The following is a 23650-nucleotide window of genomic DNA, read 5'->3' as shown; positions in this document are numbered from 1 at the left end:
TTTATTTCCGCATTTCTTGATTTCACACTATTTTTTTTTTCCTGGAGTAGATACTTATTTATATGCAGCAAAATTGATCAGTGGAGGTGACTTGGAGGAAATTGGAGAAATAGGAGTTTTGTTTTTGAAATGTTCCCCTTTTTTCAGCGTCGGACCCTTTTTCCTTTTTCTTTCACTACTTTTTATATTTTGAGCATCAGTTTTCATTAGCGTGGTTTCTTCTGATTCTGACTCAGAAGAACAATCCTTTTCTGCAAATCTAGGCTCCGAAAAATATTCGCAATAATCTCATGAAAGCAAACTATTCTCATCGCTAGGAATATAGTTCTCTTCAGATAAGTCAGACTGTCCATTCGAACCATAATCTGTTTTAGATATAAATCTGCAACAGTTTCAGGAGTTAATGTTCCTATAAGTTTTGCTTGTCAACGGTTCTTCTCAACATCATGAAGATAATTATGTGACTGAGCACTTCATTATCACCGAAGAAAATAAACGTCGATGCTTCAAGCAAAACTCATGTTTTGGGGCACAAAACAATTCCAGCAAACATTTTTGGAATTCACCTGTTTATATTTACTTCTTTTTAGACCCAAAGTAATTTCACGTGTCCAGTCACATGCTTTTCAAATTTACCTTTCTCAACTTTGCCCCCTGTGCAGATAGCAGAAAACTGAAACCATGCAACCAGCAGGTGTTTCGCATTTTCCTAACAGTTCAAAGAATTAAACCTGACCAGCAGGTACTACTCAAGCTCAAAAGAACATTACTCACCCTGACAAGTAACAATAGTCCATAGTACACACAACTGATAAGAGAAAAAGGAAGAAAAACGGATGCATAAAGAAAGGTTCATTTAGCGGTCAAAATGACCGTAGTCCGTCTTTCTAGGTATAAACATTTATAACGACTATAATAATAATCCTAAAGGGAAAAAAATTACTGTTGTAAGATCTTAATAAATAGTTAGGAAAAGTCAATGAAGGAAAAAGAGTTTGGTAATTAAACGCAGCAAATATGAGCATTTGAAAATCGTTTGCGGCCAAAATGACCGCTTCCGTCTTTCTAGTGTTAAGCAAGAGAAACCTTATATTTCTCAAGAAATTTCTTTACTTTGCCTTTTTAGTCAGTAAAACAGGGATGCATTTCATTCTTCTAAATTTGCTGCACTTTCAATTATAATTGTTTGAATTGCAGAGAATAAACTGTTTGGAAGGTCAAAAATACTGACTTTACTGACCAAAATTTATAAAATACTGGCCAAATACTGACTAAAATTTTAAAAACTTAACAAACTTTTGCGTAACAAAAAAGAGTATCATACTTAGTGAAATAGATGCTAGCTTTATTTGTAATGTGCAGCAACATAATATAAAGCTTATTTGGTAAATTTTGACTGAAAGATGTGAGTTTAGTCTTTATATTTAGTGAGTAATGAATAAAAAATTTTCGTAACTAGGAAAATAAATTAAAAGATCTTGCAACTGGTTAAAATGTTATCCACTATAATATTAAAATCTGTTCGCGTCCGTCTGTCTGTCTGTCTGAAGATCGATCTTCTCGAGAACCACTGCGAATCGGGAGTCAAACGAGATACCGATCAATTCGAAATTTTCCAAAGAAAACAATAGGACCAATCTCATAATTGTACGACTTTAATTAGCAGAGATAATAATTAAAACGTTAATTAACATAACGCTATTCAGGAATTTTTATTTCTTTCCTGTTGCCATTTTGCATATGGGTGAGCAAATAAAATTCTAATAATTGTGTCAAAAGAGATTTTTTTGGTTGCTGTCCAAATCTTAAAACAACGTTTCCATCTAGAATTTCATTTTTAATTAGTTTAAAATTGGTTGCTCTATTCGGACATTTATCGTCTGTCCTTTCTTATTTTTTCACATTCAACGTTCTTAACTCTTTTCAGCATATGAAAAATGTTTCTTTAGTAATGTTTATTGATTGAAGTGTAAGTTTATCATTCACCGGCCTCATATTTGGGTACATTTAGGATGTGCGACTAATTATGTTTATTTTGTTGGACTTTTTTCCGTCACATGGGTGAGTTTTCGAATTGTAATAAATCTCTTTTTCCTTCCTATTTCGATTTTTGCAATACAGTTTGTATCGTTAAAAGAACACGTTAAATTAAGATTGTTTGGATTTCTTTAAGTGAAAAAGAGTTGAACAAAAAAGATTGTTTTTAAGGATTTTAACTAAAGCTTAAATGGAATCTGATGGCTTGATATTAAATTAATGCTTATTGGTATTTAATAAGTCTTGGTGCTTTAGTTCCACGTAATCAACAAAAAAAGTGTGTGTCATTTTATGTAAAAAGCTGATTGTAATTGTACATAAATATTTCAGATATATTCTATCAGATTTAATTCAGTTTAAAGTGAGCACATATTATAGTTGAGAATGCATATATTTTCATCTTTTGTGCTAATTGAAAATACTCATAACTTGTATTATTGATAAATATGATTAACGTTAAAGAGGTTTTTGCCAAAAATATGCTCTACTGGTGTTTTGCAAACCTTGCATTACGCGTAACTATTTACTCCTTAGCGCTTTAGAAACTGATGTCAGAATAATACAAAAACATCAATTGAACAGCTCTTTCATTTTTTAAGTAGCCTGTGCAATGCCGGGCATGCAGGCTAGTTAAATGATTAAAAGTAATATTTCATTCGTATTTTTTTTCTTTGAAAACTCACTGGAAAACCACAATTTCAAGCTTTCTGATATCAGTAAATACAAAGTGAAAAAAAAAAATCTATAAATTGTATACTGAAACCTGTTAATTTTTAGTTTAAAATGTATTTTAGTGAAACCCAGAGCACATTTGGAAGATTGTTTTGATTACTAATCAGCAATGTTTTTTCACATAAAGAAAGTAAGTTCACTTATACTGCACGAACTTATGATGAAAGTTAAAGGCAGCAAATAAAGATAACAATTTAAACATAACAAATTTTTTCTCATCTCAAAGTTTTACACAATGTAGTTGTCATGTATACCTTATTGCTCTGATATTATCTTCATCTTACCTTACACTTTAGACACAAATAGGAAAATTATACACACAATACATATAAAAATATTGTGAATGGGAGCAATGGGACTGTAGTGCATAAAAAATTACAGTAATTTTTCTATGATACTTGGGCTTTATTTTAGTTAAATATGTAAAGCCATTAATTTTACTACTTCCAAAGATTACTCAGGCATTTATGTACTTAATTAAAGAGAAAGTATCAGGGGATAAAACTGTTTGGAAGGTCAAAAATACCGACTTTAGTGACCAAAATTTATTAAATGCTGATTAAATACTAATGGTTTATTTAAAATACTGACAAAGTTTAAAACAATAATCAGCAATATTAAGCGTTGTAAAGTGAATGCTTATTTTATTTGTAATGTACGGCAACACCTAATTTGTAATGTAAACCTAAAATAAAATTCGGAAAAAAAGTTGTAAGTTTAGTATACATAATTTCTATATGATGATGAGCAGACCTACAAAAAATTTTAAAAGTTAAAAGTCGGGGAAAATTTTTTTAGATGCCAGACAAATTATTATTCAGTTTAAAGACATATTAAGTGCAACATGGCTTCTGAAAAAAAAAAAAAAAAAAAACTGGTTGTTAGACTATCTTTTTAGTAGTTCTCCCATTACTTTTTCTTTTAAAATCAGTATAAAATTACTTTAAAATTTTTTAAAATCAAGAACAAGAGAGGAGGGTAAAGTATTTATAAATGGTACACTTAGCGCTGTTCATTTTTTAATTGAAAAAAAAAGCTGTATATATTTGTTATCGTGAAAAAAGATGTATATGCTTCAAAAAGCTTTTAGCATTTATGTTTGAAAAAGAAGTTGACAAAGAGAGATTGAGAGAGAGAAAGAAACTTAACAGCCTAAAAAGGAAGTCTGAAAAGCTTTTTAGTAAAAACGAGTTTTTCTGGAAAATTTACTAAATTTTTTTCAACTGAATTCTTGATTATCCTTTTTAATCATTGCCAAAACAAAAATGAATTTCATAGCAATTTAAACATTTATTGCGTAAAGATACATATCAATCATCATTTGTTAGAAAGAAAAAAAAACACATGCCTACTCGCTGTAAATATTTGCAACAAAAAATTACTTTTAGCATGGTTAATTCTTAAATAAAGGATTTAAATCAGCATTTATATTAATGCTTAAATATTTTAAATTTTCTCAAAAAATACCCAAAAAATATCCAAATTTGAGAAATATTTTTCATACGTCAAACTATTTTGAAATCAGTTTGTTCAAAACAAATCTCCCTGTTAGTCAAAGACTTAGATCTTTCAATTTTCCGCATCAGTACTTATGTTTTATTTTTGAGCCATGGGGGGGGGGGGGGATGATGCTCCCTCACCAACATTTTTTGAACAAGAAAGGTTTTTCAATGGAAGGAGGGGCGATCAGACAGACCATTAGAGACACATTTCCCCATCCCAGTACCTTACTTTCAAATTTTTACTTTGCAGTATTCATTAACTTAGTTATTTATTTGACAAGTATTTCTTTTTATGAACTTTTTTACTACAGACCCATTTTCTTCTTTCTCAAAAATATTTGTGGAGAGTAGACTAAAAGGAAGCTAACATTAAATTCTCTTCAAAATTTACACAATTGCAAAATTTGGTTGCAGTATTGGCAATGTCTCAGTTTTTTGACATTTTATAAAGTTTATAAGAAAAGCAGGAAAAATACAACTGCCAGATATTTCTCTTAAAATGAATTCTTGGGCAAATTTGCAAACAAATACTGACTTTACTGATTAAATTTTTAAAAAATTGACAAATACTGACCAAGATGAAGACTACTGACTTATACTGATCAGTTTTATGCGCTGGAATTATTTCACTAAAAAACCATTTGAATATTTATTTTTTTAAATAAAAAAGCAATTTATTCTCATGTAAGAATAAATCACATTTATTGTAGGTGCATATATCAGGTTCTTGAAAGTTAGTTTAGTCAATATTTTTAACCACCTAGGTATATCGCGGTTTTGGAAATATCACATCTTTTATTGTCTCCCCAGAAGTGCAATATAATAAGGGGTTACTGTGTTCAGAAAAGATAATGTAATACTTTAATTAAATTGCCTCTTTCAAGAAATGGAAGAAAAAAAAACTTTTTTCTTTTAGATTGAATTAAATATTCCATGTATTCAAAAACAACTATGATGATGTTTTAAATTGTTACACTTGACAATAGTTTCTATGATAATTTTTGCTAAGGATGGCAAGTACATGGTAATTTCAACTACAAACAAAAAGGTAATATTTGCAATTGTGCCAAACATGTGTCTGCCTGCCCCCCCCCCCCTCTTTCGTTGGGGTTTCCTTCTTGAATGAAGCATAAAAGTGATTCAAAAATATAAAGCTGATTTTTCTTTTAAAAAAATAACAAATTATGTGATGCTTAAATAATAGATAAGCATCACATGAAATAAATAAATTCAATATGAAACTGACTTCTGTACAGGAGTATTACACTGAACATACAGGCCGAGGACTGCTGATGGCCTTTGAAAAAAGTGAGAAAGGTGACAAATTTGAAAACAAAGGTGACCAAAAGGTGACAAAAAAGTAACTAAAAGGTGGCCAAAAGCAATTTGTTAAGAACTCAAACAACAGAAAAGGACTATCCCTTTTTACTGACTTTTACCAAAATAGCCTATATATTTCTTGTAAAGATTTCTTTACAATTTTGGAAATGAATAATTTAGGGCTAGAAGTAGTAAAATAAAAATTTTAAGACATTTTCAAAAAACTTTCAGTGTAAAGTAAGCTTATTATATATATATATATATATATATATATATATATATATATATATATATATATATATATATATATATATATATATATATATATATATATATATATATATAATTTATGTTATTCAATCACATTTTTAGCATTGTTTTTTTCTCTTTATTTTAGCTTGTTGAAAAATTATCAGCATTCTTTCTTTTTTCTTAGTAAATACAAAGCATAAATATTAAATCGAAAGTCTTGACAGTAGAGAATAACTGAGAAAACCAATTTGAAAAATCAGACTTTAACAAAACGATAATTGTACTTTCAATGCAAAAATAAAATGATGAAAATATCATTTCATATGCCTGAAAATGTTCATGATTTTTTCTTTCTTGTTTTATTTATTTTTTATTTTTTTAGCAAGCTCTGAAAATATTCCATGACATATCCATGGGAGGTAAAAAATGTAGTGTTAAATCAAGTTATTAATAATTACAAATACAAAAGTGACGACCAGCAACAGGCTCTGGGCGCAGCTAGACTGGTCCTAGTCAATTTGCAATCCCCAACTTATCAGGCTTAGGAATGAAAAATAAGCAGGAATGCTGTCATGGTCTCTTCTGATTTGATCAAAATAGGGGTGATAAAGATAACGATGTGAGGGTACTTTTTTTTTTTTTTTTCTCAATCAGGACTCGTTGGTTGGCTGTTTTTTTTTAATTTCTTTTCTTTTTTTTTAAAAAACATAAATTTATTCCTTATTAACCCTTCAAGCGGCCGTGACGTAAAATTCCTTCACCCAGCGATGTATCGAAGAGCGGCCGTGTCGAAAAATTTCGCCATGAATATTCTTCCATAGAATTTTACGCCGCAGCCGTTCTCGAAGCAGAATATTCAAGGCCAAATTTTTCGACACGGCCGCTCTTCAATACATCGCTGGGTGAAGGAATTTTACGTCACGGCCGCTTGAAGGGTTAAATCTAGGAAAATAATATCGCATTTATCAAAAATACTGTCGTAGTGCATTTTGTTCCAAATAGGTTTACAGCAGTTTTTTTGTTCCAATTCAATAAATAAATGAACACTAACCACCATTTATAAAATCTCTCGATTATAAAATCAGCAGCTTTTTGAAATGAATGTGGAAGAACCAAATCATTACATTACCAAACCATGTTAAAACCGTACTTTAATAAAATCAATCTCGCCGTTGCATAAAATAAAGCTTTTGGCTAGCATTTGCTTTTAAAAGCTTTAATTTTACTGGAACTAGCCATATAAAGCATTGAAACATAAAAAGAAAAAAAATTCGGAGGATTCTCCGAGACGCACCAAAAAAGGAAATGTTAAGAAATGTTTATACAGACCAAGTTCATTTTGCACTTGCGCAGCAAAAATAAAACCCAAACTAACCATTTCTGTGCAAACACAAAGTGACATTATAAATACAAACTCAAACTTTTCACTATTCCGTGATCAAAGAAGACATCGAGGCACGCCTCTTTAACCCATCACCCCTTTTTCAAATCGAACCACTTGTGGCTGCTTAGTCGCGACTTTTGAAGTCAGTAAAAGTAAAACAAGCACTTAACGCGCCTGGCTAGAGATGAGTGTGAGATTCCATGACTTCAGATGATGTCATTTGATAAACACGGAAGACAACTTGCATTCGATGACCACTCACTCAACAAAGTGTGTAGAAACAAATTGCACAGCTGAACTCTAGTCGAACAACACTCTATGGCCAGAAACATGATAGGAAACAAAATGGCGTTTAGACGAGACTTGAGGAAAATGCCTCTGACGATCGAAGGGGGATAGAAAGACTGGTTCTGCTCATAGGGTGCAATTGCAAACAATAAAAAAAAAAAAAAAATCCCGGATTTTCCGGTAGCATAGCTATTTTTCTTAAACAACAACAAGGTGAAGCGGGGGGGGGGGGGGGGGGGGGGGGGGGGGGGGGGGGGGGGGGCATATTTAATGCTACTTTTTTAATTAATTTCACTGTTAACATTTACATACTTTTCAAGGATTTAATTATTCAAAAAAAAATCGTAAGACATTTCAAGAAAGGTGAGAAAGGTGACAAAAGTTGCAAAAGGTGACTAAAAGTAACCAAATTTTCAAAAGGTGACTAAAGGTGAGAAAGGTGACTGACTCCTCGGCCTGACATAGTAGATAATTGAAGAAACATGAGATTAGAAAATAATGCAAAAAGGAATGTAAATATTGTGTTTTCTTTATTATTTAAGATTTTAAAACATAAATTTTATGTAACACAGATTATATTGAGGCACTACTAAAATGTTGCACTTTAAAATATTTATTTCAATTTTGAAACATTTTCATTAATTTGGATGTTTTAGGTAATTTTCATATACAGTATAGCTTGGACTCAAAGATACCTGATTTAAAGATATTTTTCAATTTAATGATACATTTCACGGGTCTGTATTTGACAGCATTGAATGCCTATGCTTCTCGATTTAACGATAAATTTGTCCAATCCCTTGACAATCATTAAATCAGGGTTACAATGTAATATTGAATTAATACAAGTTTGAGAAGATATTTTGGAATACACCTGAAATGTCACAAATAAAAATATTTAATATTTTAATGAATTTAAAGCAGAGGATATTTGGAATTTTTACTTGCATTCTATGATCAGTTTTTTGCCTGCCAAGAAAAATACTTATAATATTAATATGTATGAAAGTAATAAAGGTCATGCATACTGCTGGGTCCAGTGAAATGATGCGAACTCTCTTGTCTGCTAAACCAACAGCCAAGAAACGAGCTCTTTGCTCTCCACTGGGTACACTAGCTAAAGCCATACATATCACATCAGCATCCATCACTTTACGGTCACTGTACTCGTTGAGCTGTCCAGACTATAAATTCAGAGAAAATGATTGTGTTACTCAACTACCATCAATTCAATAAGTCATCACATTTTTTTTTTTTTTTTAATAGGTAAATTCTATTTCAGAAAAGCTGAACAAATTAAGCCTAGTCTAATATGAAATATGTGTTATCAATGCTAGTTGGAAAATTCACCATCAGAAGCACAGAAAAAAAGTCAAAAAAATTTATTTTTTTAACTAACTAAATTGTGTTGAAAAGAACGTAATAGCAAAAAGAAAAAAAGGATTTTTTATATGTACACATATGAAAGCAATGAAAATAAAATTTGACATACTGGATCCATTTCAAAATAAACCAACTCTCCCCCAGTCAAAGCTATAACAACTTGTCGCTGATTAACTGTACATTTAGATATTGTTTTCTTTTCAGATGTTCTCCATTCATTAACTCGCTTGTCTGCTCTAATGTGACGAATACCATCTGGATAAATCTAAAAAATAGAATAAGAAAAAAGAAAAATAGTTTTTATAATGATGAATGGGGAGACTGTACAATTAATAACACATTATCAATAAAATGTTATTACTCTTAAAGTTTAACAGCAGATTTGTGTGTGGGAGGAATGCAGGGATCAGGGTTGTAAAACTATCAGGTAATTTTTATACATATTTTTTCACATATTACTATTTTCATATCAGTATTTTATTTTACTACTTTATAAAATCTTAATAACTAAAGATTACTTAGTAATTGTTATAAATAAAATTTGATTTTGCAATTTATTTAAATTTATGTTTCAGATGCAAACTATCACATAATTGCTAAATCTTGATAAGTCACAAATACCAAACCTGCTTAAGACAACCACATTTGACTAAAATGCTTTAGATTCAATACATACAAAGTGACACTTGATCTGGCAGTGAGATATTAGTATTTTAAATTTCATCAAAATACCGTCCAAAAATCAACTTAGTATAAAATACTACTTTGAACAATTAAAGGTTCCAACTTATATGTTTACTTTTAATACAGGAAAAAAATCTTTTTGTAAGCAACTGAGACCTTTTTTAAAATTAAAGCAAGATAAACAAAATAAGAATTTAACTAGTTTTCATACTTATCTTTATAACTCCAAATATGTTTACCTTGTTGGAAAATATGTCTTTATCTTTTTTATACCACTTCTTTATTCTTGTTCTCACACCCTACACTGTTCCTAGAAGGGAGAAAACTTGTTTTGGCCACTAGCCAAACTTCTATATCCACTTAGTTTTAAGAATGCGTTTATCCAAAATGTTACTGAATTAAATACCTTCCCCTACCATCTCTCTACCTTTTAATGTAAAGCCTTAGGGTCACCAGACAGCTCGAGAAGAAATGGGTTTTTTCCCTGTGAGACATCAAGCCTAGGTTGTCAGAGTGAAAGCCCCAAATTATTGGCAGAGGTTCTAGTTTGGCAGCAGAAACATTTTCAGCAGTCTGGTCTGCAAGGTAAACCAATAAAAGACCAATCATAAAATCTAAATTAGCACCAAGGAATGTTTAAAAATTAGATGCTAATACAAGTACATGCAAGCTTGCAACCTGTGGAGTATATCCCTGAAAATGTGAGGCAAATTTTCTTTAGTTGAAAGATGAGATCTTTTTGTCTTAAGAAATTTTAGATTTTTTTTTCACCAACTAAGAAATAGTTTGCAGACTTTCTCGGGAATCTGTGAAGCACGTAACAGCATCGTGCTGCTTCTGTTACCATAGGTTTTGGTAACCTATGAAAAGAACAATGTGATGTGCTAGATTGCTGCCTTTCACCCAAGTTCCCCAGACTGGAGCCCAAGTAAAGGAAAAACCCCATCACTTTTCATGTGCTGTGTGGCAACTTATTGTATTCAATTCTAAGGCCTCAAGATAGGGCAAAAAGTAATCCATGAAATTCAATTCTAAAAGTTAAAAGTGGAGTAGCTACTAAGTGAAAAATTTACAAAAGTTGTAAAATATTTTTAGCAAAAAAGTATGAATCTAGGTATGCAAAATTCAAATAATTAAGCAAAATCTATATTTGTCTTCACCATGCTCAAATAAGTTTTTAGTGGCATCACAATTTGGGGCTAGAATGCTTGCTTAAGAGAGAAATATAATAATAAAATTTGGAATCATCAAAACAATTTAAAAAAGCTTGCCACTAGGGTAAGGCTACTGGAGATTATTATCTTGATATTATATGTAATTAGATTTGCAATTGTATGAATAAACCCTACCCCCCCCCCCCCCCTGATTTCTTGTATGAATAAAACTAAAACACAGGAATATCTAAAATGTAAAGAAATGTCTCTGACATCTTTTACACTTTTTTTTTTGGCTGTGCAAATACTGAAGAAACTTTGTCAGTATGAATACAGCTTAAAACTTTCTGTATAAATGCAACAAAGACACAAAATGGTAAATGATGATTATGTTGAGCCTATAATGAGTTAAACTGTGGCGAGAGCAAATGAGTTCGTGTCACATCTTCTCTGAAAAATAGATAGAGGCTAAGAAAATGATAATTAAATAGAGGTTAAATCTAGAATTGTTTCAAAAGGTTTCAAAAAAAAGTTTCATGAGTTAACTTTGGTTTAACAACCACTATTTGTTTATACACAATCAAAATACAGAGTCTTTACACATTTCTTACAAAAATGGAAAAGCTTTAATTCTTTGCAGTAAAAATAACTTTTATAATAAAAATTTATTTCATACTTGAACTAAAGCATCATCTCCAATTTGAGCACAGGCTAATGTGGGAGTAGTACCTAAGAAACCAGAATCTGTGACTTCTTCAACTGTGTCTCCAATGGATAGAACCAGGGTAGCATTAACGAAAGATACAATAATAAATGCATCGAATTCATCTAAAAAGAAATATTCAAACTCAATTCAAAAGTAAAGATTATCGAGTCAAAAAATTTTAAGAATGGACGCTTCTCTTACCATCCGATTTTCGTTTAACAGTCCAAACAGCATTGGGGTTACCAGGAAGTTCAGATACAGCCATTTCAGAAACCTAGCATTTAAAAAAGAAAAATAATTTAAAAAATTAAAAAGCAAACTAATCATGATTTGGGAAGCAACAATAAGAACATTGTGTAGTTTCAAAAGAACTAAATTCATATTTGCAAGGCTTTTTAGAACTATTCAAGCTCACTGAAGAAGTAAGAAAAACATGAACAAACAGGAGGATAAAAACATATGTGTAAAAGCTTTCAGAAATTCTAAGGCATTACAGTAGTAACACATTAAATAAGAAGTTTTGAAAATTAATCCCAGAAACAGTAACAAAAAGTTATCCATAAACCAAGAATTAACTTTTATAAGTATCCTGCTCAATCCAGTTGCATTGCGTACACACACAACTGCATATCATTTTTTGTGTATATATGTTTGCACTTTATTCCAGGAATTAACTCTATCGTTAATACCAAAAATACTAATTTAATAATTAATCAGTCTAAAATTAATTATTAAAACAATAATTTAATGATTTATTAAAATGCACTCTATTTTATTTTATAAATGTTGAATTTCTTTGCCACTCACTTCCAAGCCATGTCTCAAAACACGTAAAGTAGATCTTGGTCCTCTTCCACAAGAAACATATAATTGTGGGGTATCTTCATTTGCCAAATCGGCTATTTGGCAGTGCATAATTGGGGATAAACTTTCTAATTCATCCACAAGAACTAAATTTTTTAATGTCCTCGGGCCAAAGAAAAATGTGTCTCCTTCTTCAAGGGGCATGGCGCTGCTGAATTCGGGTTCATTATCATCATCACCCAAGTGAGCAATCTGGTATAAATAACTATAGAAAAAATGTACACATGAGAATATGTATATACAGGGCGGCCATAATTAAACGATATTGCTCAATGCTGTCCAGCCAAAAAGCTATTGCTCAGAGCTTTACGTAGGGATGTAACTTTGTTTGAGTGAGTTAAAAATTTTGCCACCAGAGGGCGCTTTTAATGAAATACACACTCGCCCCTGCTTCATTATTTAGACTTTCCCACTTTTTTCATCTTTTTCACCAGATTCGGTTCTTTTACTCATTATCCAGCGTGTTAAAGACGGCCTCACAAGTTACTTCGCAGAGGAGCGTGTAATCAGCAAACACTCTCGATATCAGCTGCTTTTCTTATCCCCAAATCTTAATTCATATGACTTGAAGCTTTGGAGGTATTTGAAACATTTTGTAAATCATTATAATCCCAGAACTTTACCTGTTAAAAAAATAATAATAATAATTCACTACATGTTCTTTTAGCATTTCCTAAAACACACTGTGATTAATTGCAGAAATTATTATCTCTCGATTTCAGAAGGTAGCTGAAGATAATGGTCATCAAGTAGAGTGGGTTTTAGCATGATAGTTAAAAATGTTTAAACTATAGTAAATTTCTAATAAATGTACAGCTTATTAAAAACGTTCTTTTTCGGCAAAATGTTGAACTTTTTTATTTACACAAACAAAACCCTTCATTATGCTCCACAAAAAAAATTCGTTAATTTCTGAGCAATAGTTTTGTCGTTAGACAGCTTTAAAGCAGGGTCATTTAATTATGACTACCCTGTACATATACATACACATATATATATATATATATATATTTGGAATGTAACAAGTAGTGTAATTTGGCTTAATAGCTCAATCTTCAGTCAGTACTTCAAGCCAAATACCAAATATTTTTCAGCAGAATATCGTTTTTTTTTTTCCTCTAACTAGAGTGATTATTAAATCATAACATTTTGATTGTTTATGTGTTATTGGGTTTTATACTTAGTACTCGGGGAGATCTTAGTTACAAATTGGCAAATTTAAAAACAAAACATATAAATTTTCATAAAATGAAATGAAAAAAATAGGACAACAGCCTAAACAAATATTAAGAGCAAAAATGCATTATTTAAGCTTATTGCAGGATTGAATGTTTCAAAGAAATGATTTGAAAAGATTGAAATCTCAAACAAGGCATGCAACTTTCGGTGCAGCTCTTGTTTGACATCGTTGGCATACTTCCTAAGCATACGTTTTTGTCAGATGTCACGGAAGATGAAGATTAGAAGAGAGGAAAATAGAAAGAATAAGAAAACTGGGACCGAAAAATAAAAATTGGAATCTTTTCAAATTTTTGAGAAAAAAAAAAGAGTGCTATGAGGACTGAAAGAGGCAAAAAAGGAGGAAAGGTTTTAAAAGCCTAAAGAAAGCCAGAATTACGGAAAAATCTCATCCCTGCAAATTTCAGAGAAAGAAATCGGCAATCAGCTTTGAAAAAAGAGAGAGATTATTATGAAAAATGGAGCAATTCTTCTCTTTTTTAAAGATTTAAAAAATCAAATATCTTGTCAAAAAAATTAAGAATTTTAGTTCAAAATTAAGCATTTAAAAGGGCCCATTGTAACAGGCCACTGAAATAAAGCACTTTCAAGGACCTGCGGGAACCTTGCGAGAAGCACAAAACAAAATTGTATTACACTTAATATACTTACTGATTGCCAAATTCAGAAGCTACAAATAGAAAACCAGTTTTCAGAACGCATAGAGATGATGCCACAGCTACAGTGTCAAAATACTTTAATTTTATCTCAGTAACCTGTAGGGAAGCACAAAATTAGTTTTATTAAAAATCACTGCAACAAAAATTATATTTTCATTTCTATTATGTAACAAAATAATTTAAAGGCAAATGCTGAAAAACTACAAAAATAGTTGCTAAAGGCTACACAACTATTCTTATGAATAGTTACTTTGAATAATTATTATTTAGTAGCTAGTCTTTAGAACAAATTAACGAACATTTCATTGAGTTGCAAGCTTTGTTCAAAACACAAAACTATTTTATAGCTTGAGTTTTTTTCTAGCTAACTATTATTTGCAGCACATAAAGACACTTTAGCAATGAAATACAAAATATATAATAGATAAATCAAAAGAAAAACTTACCATGTCTTCATCAGTTTCTAATGTTATTTTGAAAATGTCTCCTTGTTCTGTTTGTGCAAGGAAAAAAAACATACTCTGAAAAGGGGAAAAACAATAGTGTAGCCCCATTATTTTTTCTAAAAGTTATAACTTGAAAAATAGCAATGAATATACACATAAAATAATGTTAAAGATTGTTTAATTCTTACTCTTGTTTTATGAGTTGCACTGCATACAAAAATCATACCCCTTTCTGGATCATCTAAATCATTCTGAAATAAATATAAATTTTAATAAATGAACTTTTGATAAATATGTAGCATACGTTTAATGAAAACATAAAAGAAGGCAGATACAAATAGTTAATATGAAACACGTAATTGCTATTACATACTCTGCGTCTGGGAATAGGACATCTGATATCAGGCTGATCTCCAAAATTTTTATAAGTAATATAATTTTCTGAGCATATTAGAACTCCGCTTGGGCCATCAGTGCCTCCAGGTACTAGAAAACAAGGTAAACTAAACATTTTTTTTCTTTAACAAATCAAAATAAATAGTTCTAAGAAACATCTCGTTTAAAGGGATAAGGAACCATAAACAATAACTTTTATAACACACACAACATATAACAATTAGCAACACTAATTATTTTTTAAAGTATCAAATAAGTAAGACGCTGACAAATGTTTAAATTGCTTTGCCCAGTTAACTGAAATTTGGTAGTTCAAGATTCTCACTAATTAATATTTCTACTAAAAGTAAATGTTTCAACTAAACCCTTCAGCGTAAATCTAACAGAAAATTCCGGTGAGCTAAAGTACAATAGAAGACAAAAATGCAAAAAAAAAAAAAAAAAAATTGCAGATTCTGCCCTTTATCTTCCCAGGGTGTTACCTTCCCTTGCCCTTTATAGTGGAAAAATATTAAAACATAAAGAAAGAAAAATTCAGATTCCTGACAAGGATGAAACAAGATAATATATTTCAACATACTGCTTATGATCAAGATTAGTGGTTGGTTCATGGCGTTATCCACTTGGTTCACAGAGTTAAAATATAAAAGTGGAGACTAAAAATATCGGTATTTGTTAGCTACCCAGTTTTCATTTCCCCCATTCCAAAATGTGTTATTGAATGATGGTACTGTCAAACACCCTTATAACGAGCACAAAGGGACTGCAATATTTGCTCGTTATAACCGAGTACTTGTAAAAAGCGAGTTCATGGAAAAAAATCCAAAAAATTTATCACAGTTGCCTTTTCTCTTCTTTTTTTAAATCTCTGTACAGCACCAAAGCAGTTAGGTAATTTGCTTTGAACTGTCTGAATGTGTTTCTTGTGTCATTGTTTTTGAGTAAATACACATATATATATATATATATATATATATATATATATCATATTTAAATACTTCACTACTCCACTAATTAAAAAAAATTGATGCCACCACTTGTTTTCAGGATTCATGACTTTTGTTTGACTTTGGAATATTGAAGAAAATATACCCAAAAAAAAAAAAGAAAAGGTACAAGCTGAGCTGAAAGTCAACTGAAATTCTATGGGTCACAGAAATGTTGCTTGTTAAAAGTGAGTTGGGCTCCCATAGATTTAACATTGTACTAACCCAGGGGTCTGTCCAGGATTTATCACAAGGTCCGTTTTTTGTGAAAAATCAAATAATTTTATGAAAAATCAAAAAATTTCGCAAAAAAAAAAAAAAAAAAAAAAAAAATTTTTTTTTTTTTTGTTAAAACGAAATTTTAGAACTTAGAGATGGCACAAACTGCATCAATTAAACTTAAAGTTGAGTGTTTTCCTCTTCTATGTCGAGAAAATCATTCTGGATTTTTTTTCTGACATTTGGCAGGGGGGGGGGTCATCGCTCTTTCAAGTATCAATATTTATCTACCATTCTACATTATGTTAAATTATACTAGATATATTTCTGTACAGTATTTAAAATAATTGTAACAAAAATATAAATAAATAAAATAAAATTCAGAATAGGGTTCAGCATTCAACTTTTTGACCCAAGACACTCTTAAAAAGCACAGAATTTCGTTTAAAACTTATAAATTCCGTGATTTTAACAAAAATAAAAAAAATTTAATTGTTTACCTCTTAACAAAGCGTAATAATAATCAGAAATTCGAAAAATCGGATTCCCATAGCGGATGCAAAGAGATCGCAATTCTCAAAGTGAAGGCATCAAAAGCATAAAAACAGCTTGTAAAAGAAATATTTTTGATAAAATTATCTTAAAATTCATTTAAGAGTCCTATGATAAACATATAAACATTTCATTAATATCTGTGGGCACAGTTGACGCAAAAAAAAAAAAAGAAAACCATCTATTCAGCATTTTAATTTTTGACTCATAACAGGAAATGGAATTTTGCTTTAAAAACTTGAAATGAGAGTTATAACAGAAATAAAGAGACTTTTCATTTATTTGCATCCTAATAAAGCGAAGTTAGCTTGAAAAAAGAACGAAATATTATTCTCTTATCGGATGTTAAAAGATTGCATTTTTCAAAATGTAGACAAGAAAAAAAAAAAAAAAACGGTAATTAAAAGAGAGTTAATCATCCTTCGTTAGCATTGAAAAACCAAAACCCATATAATTTTCTTCCAAAATAACAATTAAACATCGCACCTCACCCTAAAAATGCAAATATTGACAAGCTGGCAAAATGATGAGAATATTTTCTAATCGAAGCGATCATATTTTTTCCACACCCTTACTATCCCTTTGCAGTTCTAAGTTCATTTCGCAGATATATATTATTATTGTTTATTAAATCATGAGCGGAGAAAAGTGCTTACCAATGCCATTTCAGAAAAGTTTACAACAACACCGCTGCTAATTAGCTGTGATAAAACAAACAACCATTATAAAATACACCTCCAGCTCAGTTATTCCATCAGGAGGTTTAGGGCAGTAACTTACTACAAAACAATCATTATATTTATTTGGCAGTAGCAATTATTTATCCCTTGCAGGAGCATCGCAAGAGTGCCGATTTTTTTTTTCTCAAAATTAGCCGATTTTGTATAAGCTGATCCCTCTAATTTGACTTAAAAAAAGGTTCCAAAAATTATTGGCTTATATACAGAAATATGAGTTATTTTGCTTTCAGATTTGCTCTTTCAATCAACAATTTGTGACAGATCCGATCTTGTTTATCAGAATTTTGTGAAGGGTCCGTTTTGTTTGATCCGAATTTTGTGAATTGTTTGATCGGGATTTTGTGAAAGGTTCGTTTTGGTTGATCGGATTTTTGTGAAGGGTCCGTTAACGGACCCAAATATCCTCTGGCCAGACCCCTGACTAACCATGTATCTCTGGTTTCCTCGTTAAATCTGGGTTCTCATCAAATCAGGTTTTGTTATAATTGAAATCAAGTGTAATGCCATTAACTAGTTACATAAAATTAATCTTAATTTAAACTGATGCCTTTTTATATTTTAGTAACAGTTTTTGAAAGCTTGTTTTTTTCTTTTTTTGGTTTACAAAAATGTGGCAATTAGAAAATTTTTCCAATCTTTATCGCTAGGGTCTGATGGAGGAAAGTGGTCATAAATCAAATAAAAAGCTATAAATTCGAAATCAATGAAAGAATGAGGGTAATTTTTTTATTTCAGATTTTAACAACTAGGAATTAAGTTTTAACTACAAATTTTAATACAGGCAATATTTTAATTTGTGAAAATAAAAAAAAAATAAAAGACATTTATGTTTACTTATGAAACATTTTAAAATATGAACACCTCTTTTAACTTCTTTGTAAAATTTTGTTTATTAAAATTTTTAGCAGATTGGTTGTGCAGACAGCTTCCCAATAGTCTCAAGAACAAGTCAGTATAATCAGATAAGCTGGATTCAATTAAGGTAATATTTTGGAACAACTTAAGTAAAATGGGATAAAGTGGTCATAGGTTAAGCTTAACATATATCATCCATTTAAAATCATTTTATCTTTACTTATAAGGCAAATATCAGTTAAATATTAAGTTGACTAACGATTTACTGTTTTCAAGGTAAACTGAATTAAATACAACTGAGTTTGAATTTGATATAGCATATTGATTGAATTAAAGCAAGATTGTACTCCTATTTTATTTTTAAAAAAAACATGGAAATTTTTTTTTCTGCAATCAGCTCTGTCAACAGCTTTCGTTTTATTCTAGTAGAATAATTTAAGCCACCCCCTTCCCCTCTCCAAAAAAAAAATCTGTTAAATATCAGTAAAAATTAGAAACTTAGAACTAGAAGTATTGCTCGTACATTGAATAAATAGATAAAGCTTGATCATTTTTTCCCTTTTGTTTTTTAATGAAGTAATATTTTTTCGGAACTTGATTTGAGTGTAACATTTTCTTATTATGTAACTTAGATAATTATACATTATTCAGTCGCTATCTTGAATATATCCCTAAAGAAATAAAAATTATCACATCTTCCCAGGGTTGGCAAGTTTTTGACAGTCGGAGGTTTTATCCGGTTTTAACCTCGGTTTTTACTGTCATGTCAAAACTCCCTTTTTGACATGGTTTTTGACAAAATTGTCAAAAACCTAAATTTCTGTCCATAACCTGCCTAAGTTTGATTTTGATGGCAAAAATACATAAAAAAATTCATCAGAGTTTTATTGTTTTTGATTTCAGGCACTAAATTACATTTTTGGAGTTTCAGAATTCTAAAGTAATGTGATATGTAAACAACCCCAAGCATAATTTTAATTCAACAGGCTGCTCGTCTGTAGAAAAAAAAGAGAAATAAATTGGAAAGAGTTATTATAATAATAGAATAGAAGGTAATTATAAATAGATAAAATTAAACTTAATGTCAAATTATTTCTTTAATTTTCCAATGCTGTAAGAAGATTGTCATTTATCTAGTATACTTTCAAACTAACAGACTTAATAAAATCGATATCTTTATTTAACTGTCACTTATTTTACTTAGTCTTATTTTAAATATTTTTTCCCTTGGATCATGCAGTGGAAAAATACCAGTTTTGTAGCCTTTTGCATACCAAGTTTATTTATTATTAATTTCTTTAATTTTTCAATGCTATAAGGAGATAGTTCATTTATCTAATATACTATTAAACTATCAGACTTAATAAAATCGATATCTTTATTTAACTGTCACTTACTTTATTTAGTCTCATTTTAAATATTTTTTCCCTTGGAGTATGCGGTAGAAACATACCAGTTTTGTAGCCTTTTGCATACCAAGTTTATTTCTGAGTTTAGAATGGATCAATCCAAAACTAGAGAAAATCCTCTCAATAAATGCTGAACAACATGAGCTTGAATGTAAATGCACCATTAGTTGCACGAATTTGACAGAAATATTAGGTTTTCTTAGACCTTTCAAACCTTATTGTTGCAGAGACATTCTGAACCGAGAACTAATTTCCTGGACATGATGCTGATTCATCTTAAAAAGCTATCATTTTTTGTGTTAAGAGTAGTTTTTATAACATAGTTATCTATATAATTTTGCTGGGGATGAACTCTTTTAAGACTCGCACCTTTTGATGGAAGACATTCATTTTCTTCAACAAAAGAAACCTTTTTTAACTTCTAGATTTATAAAAGAAAAAAAAAACATTAAAAATAATTAGCTGACTTATAATTAATCATTGCCTGCTTTTAGTTTTGCTTTAACTCAAAAGAAAAAGGATAATACGTAAGTAATTATATAGAAAGATTTTTTGATAGATAAAATTACTTGTAACTAATTATTAGTTAATAAAAAATTTAAACAGAACTACTTTAAAAACTGGATTTAAGTTTTAATGTTTAATTATTTTTGCAGCATACAAATTAATTTTAAGGAATCAATTTTATTTCAATGAATTTTTTTAATTTAATTTTTATTTTACATAAATGATAAGAAAAATAAATTATGATGAAATCATGTTTGAGGACAAGGTTTAATATTATTCATATGTTTAAAAAATGTCAATAACGGCTGTATTTGAGCTTTTGACAGGTTTTTGATGTTTTTGACGTCAAAATCCCAACCCTGCTCCCCTATGATATTGATGAAATTCAGGTGTGAAACACGGTTGAATTTTTGGTGAACCAATTTTTGACCATGGTTGATCATAAAAAAATTGCAATTTATTTAAATTTAGTTAATTTCTTCAAAAGAACTTGTTTGTTAAGCATTGAAAATATTAATGGTTATTTACGATTGTTTTAGATCAGTTTTATTTCACTATAACCACTTTACCCCACACCAGGTCATTAACACTTATGAAAAAGAAAAGCTATTTAAATATTTTTTTTTCTTCTGAAAATTCAGTGCAAGATGTTCATTATTAAAGTAATGTTAACAAAAAAAAAAAATGAATTTTTAAAAGAAATTCTTGAACTTATTATTTACTTAAGTTGAAAAACCTGGATTTATTTACCCCACCAGACCTTACCAACTGCAGAAAAAAGATTAAAAAAAAAAAAAAAAAACTTTGAGGAACAATCTTTTTGCTTTGTGTGAATATAATAGCTCTAAAAAGATATGACTTCCTTCCAAAATAAAAATCTTTTGCAGGAGAATTAATTCTGCCATGTAGTAGCAATGATTCTGTCACTGGGGTTGTCTTCAAAACAATGAAGTTGCAATACACTATGCTGTAATTTACCAGATATCCATCATGTAAGAAACCATTTTTCTCTAGTTAAATAAAATGCCTTAACTGATGGAAAGGGGGTGGGAGAACGGCACTGGCTTCAGAAAAATATATAAGTAACATTTAAATCTTCACATTAATCTTCAAAAAAAGAAAATGCTTCTGTAAATAGTTAGATCGAAAAATAAAATTCCTAATCACTAATTAAAATTACCTAAAAAGTTATGACTCAAAATATAAAAAAAAGACACACACACACATAAATTTTGTTAACAGAAGTCAAAATAAAACTATTTATAACTAATATTAACTAATAAATAACAAATACCAGATATCAAAAAATTTCCATGTTCTTCTAATGGTTCAGAATATTTTCTGACAACATGATTTGAACCCAAATCAAGTTCATAAAATGTAAGAGTTTGCTGTGTTGAAATAGTTGCTTCTCCAGTTGGATCATTATCTGCTTCCTAATTTAAAAAAAAAAAAGCAAAATAAATAATAAATTAAACAATAGATTGATAATTTGAGATGAAATTGAAGTATAACTCATTGCATTAGGCTTATGACTGATAAACATTTGATTGATACATACCTCATAATCCATTTCCAAGCATGCAAAAACAGGGTTATCAAAACCAACATCTACACCCACCATATGGTAGACTAATGTATTTGATTTGTGAGCTTCTAAAGGCGATGATATAGTAAGACGTGCAGCAGCATCACGATTCAAAATGTAAACCAGCTTTTGTTTTTCAACAGCACCTAAAGGAAAATATACATTATACATACATGAAACATAGCAAAGATCCACTGAAAACAATTTGGCTGTAAATTCATTGGTTAATCTAATCAGAATTTTACTAATGCATTAATATTTTTCAATTTCTTTTTTTGACATCAATATGAAATATTTAATAAAACATGCAAATTATGGCCAAAAAGAAAGAAGAGAAAGTATTCTCAAACACTCACCAATCATAACAGCTCGACCTTTAGGTTCAATAGCTAAATACTGACCAGGAACAATACGACGACAACCACTTTTTCCAAATGTTTCCAGATGCACCTTAGTGAAAAATTTTATTTTAAATATGAAACATAATTCCAACCAGTTTATTTACTAGGTTTTTTTTTTTGTTTTCATGAGTTAAAAGTATTAGCAAATGCTGACAATTTCATGTTTTTACAGCCAGTCATATTTTAACTGATACAGTAAACCCTCGTTTTACACCAGCTTTTTTTTACGTGGTTTAAGATTAGACACTTTTATTTTACTTTACGCAGATAGGACACTGCAAACCAGGGTTTGAAAATATCAAAAATGTACGGTATTTTCGATCAACTCAAAATAGTAAATGCATACTCAAATCACTCTTTTTTTTTGTATTATTACAATATATAGACTTAAAATTAAGGTTTAGTTCATTATTTATGTCTAATATTTCATTTTACCTTTTAATCAGTTTTAATGGACTTAATTTAGCTTTAGCTGTTTTACTTATTTTTCTTCCGTAAGCTACTTATACACAGTTATATATGGTTCAGAAATAAAACATATGCATTAGCCTGTGTGCAGTTTTAAGCCATTTTCTTTTTCTATGACCAATGTTTAATATGTAATTAGGCACCCTTAATGTGAATTAAAATTGTTACATCACTTATAATTTTATGAATATAAAATATAAGTAAAAAAAGAATATTATATTACTTTGTTATGTGAATGATGTATTAATGCATTATAAAATATAGTACATAACCTTTGGTTATCTTGAACAATAAATGATCAATAACTATGAGTAACACAATTTTTATATTGAAAATACCATAGTTGAAAAAATAAATATCGAAAATATCAAATATCATATTTTCAAAATAAAGATCGGATATCTATCGTGATCGACTCATATAAATCGGCAAAACCTGATGCAAACAGATAAAAGGGTCATTGTAGACATTTTATAACATCTGTTCCAGAGCTCTTTCTAGATGTAAAGTTATTAAACTCATACAGTTCAGAAGTCATTGGAAGAAAAGCTTTTAGGAGTGACAAAGGAGGCCAAAACTAACAAGGATACCGACATCGGTGACACAAAACCAAAAACATCGACATTGAAAATTTTGAGCCATTCCTAGACAATAGAAATGATATTTCTGATTTGTTGGTGAAGGAAGATTCTATCATGGAAATGACACAAGTGATCATGGATGCATTAATGCTCTGCAAAGAATTACAGAGAAAAATTCTTAATGACTGCCAAAAGACTACCATAGAGAGCTCCTCTTTATAAACAGAACACGAACTTTTCTTTTTGCATGTTGTGCATAAAAGTCGATTAGTACACATTAAAATTATTGCACAATTAG

The 23650-nt window shown here is 30.0% G+C and overlaps 1 protein-coding gene across 2 annotated transcripts in view; it reads right to left on the bottom strand.

The window, feature by feature from the left end:
* Positions 1-23650, bottom strand: part of LOC129217210 (splicing factor 3B subunit 3-like) — a 78499-nt gene that overhangs the window by 40238 nt on the left and 14611 nt on the right. For both annotated transcript variants that reach the window (XM_054851478.1, XM_054851479.1), the window contains 12 exons: positions 22259-22352; positions 21876-22048; positions 21609-21750; positions 15024-15136; positions 14839-14901; positions 14651-14725; positions 14197-14300; positions 12250-12511; positions 11644-11716; positions 11413-11564; positions 9008-9163; positions 8544-8699 (listed from right to left, as the gene is read on the bottom strand). In XM_054851478.1, coding sequence (XP_054707453.1) covers positions 8544-8699; positions 9008-9163; positions 11413-11564; positions 11644-11716; positions 12250-12511; positions 14197-14300; positions 14651-14725; positions 14839-14901; positions 15024-15136; positions 21609-21750; positions 21876-22048; positions 22259-22352 — 1563 coding nt within the window. The remainder of the gene's footprint in view (positions 1-8543; positions 8700-9007; positions 9164-11412; positions 11565-11643; positions 11717-12249; positions 12512-14196; positions 14301-14650; positions 14726-14838; positions 14902-15023; positions 15137-21608; positions 21751-21875; positions 22049-22258; positions 22353-23650) is intronic.

Source organism: Uloborus diversus, chromosome 2 (assembly GCF_026930045.1).
Source record: "Uloborus diversus isolate 005 chromosome 2, Udiv.v.3.1, whole genome shotgun sequence".
Classification (NCBI taxonomy): Eukaryota; Metazoa; Arthropoda; class Arachnida; order Araneae; family Uloboridae; genus Uloborus; species Uloborus diversus.
The sequence above is the reverse complement of the archived record's forward strand: the minus strand, read 5'-3'. Positions and strand labels throughout refer to the sequence as shown.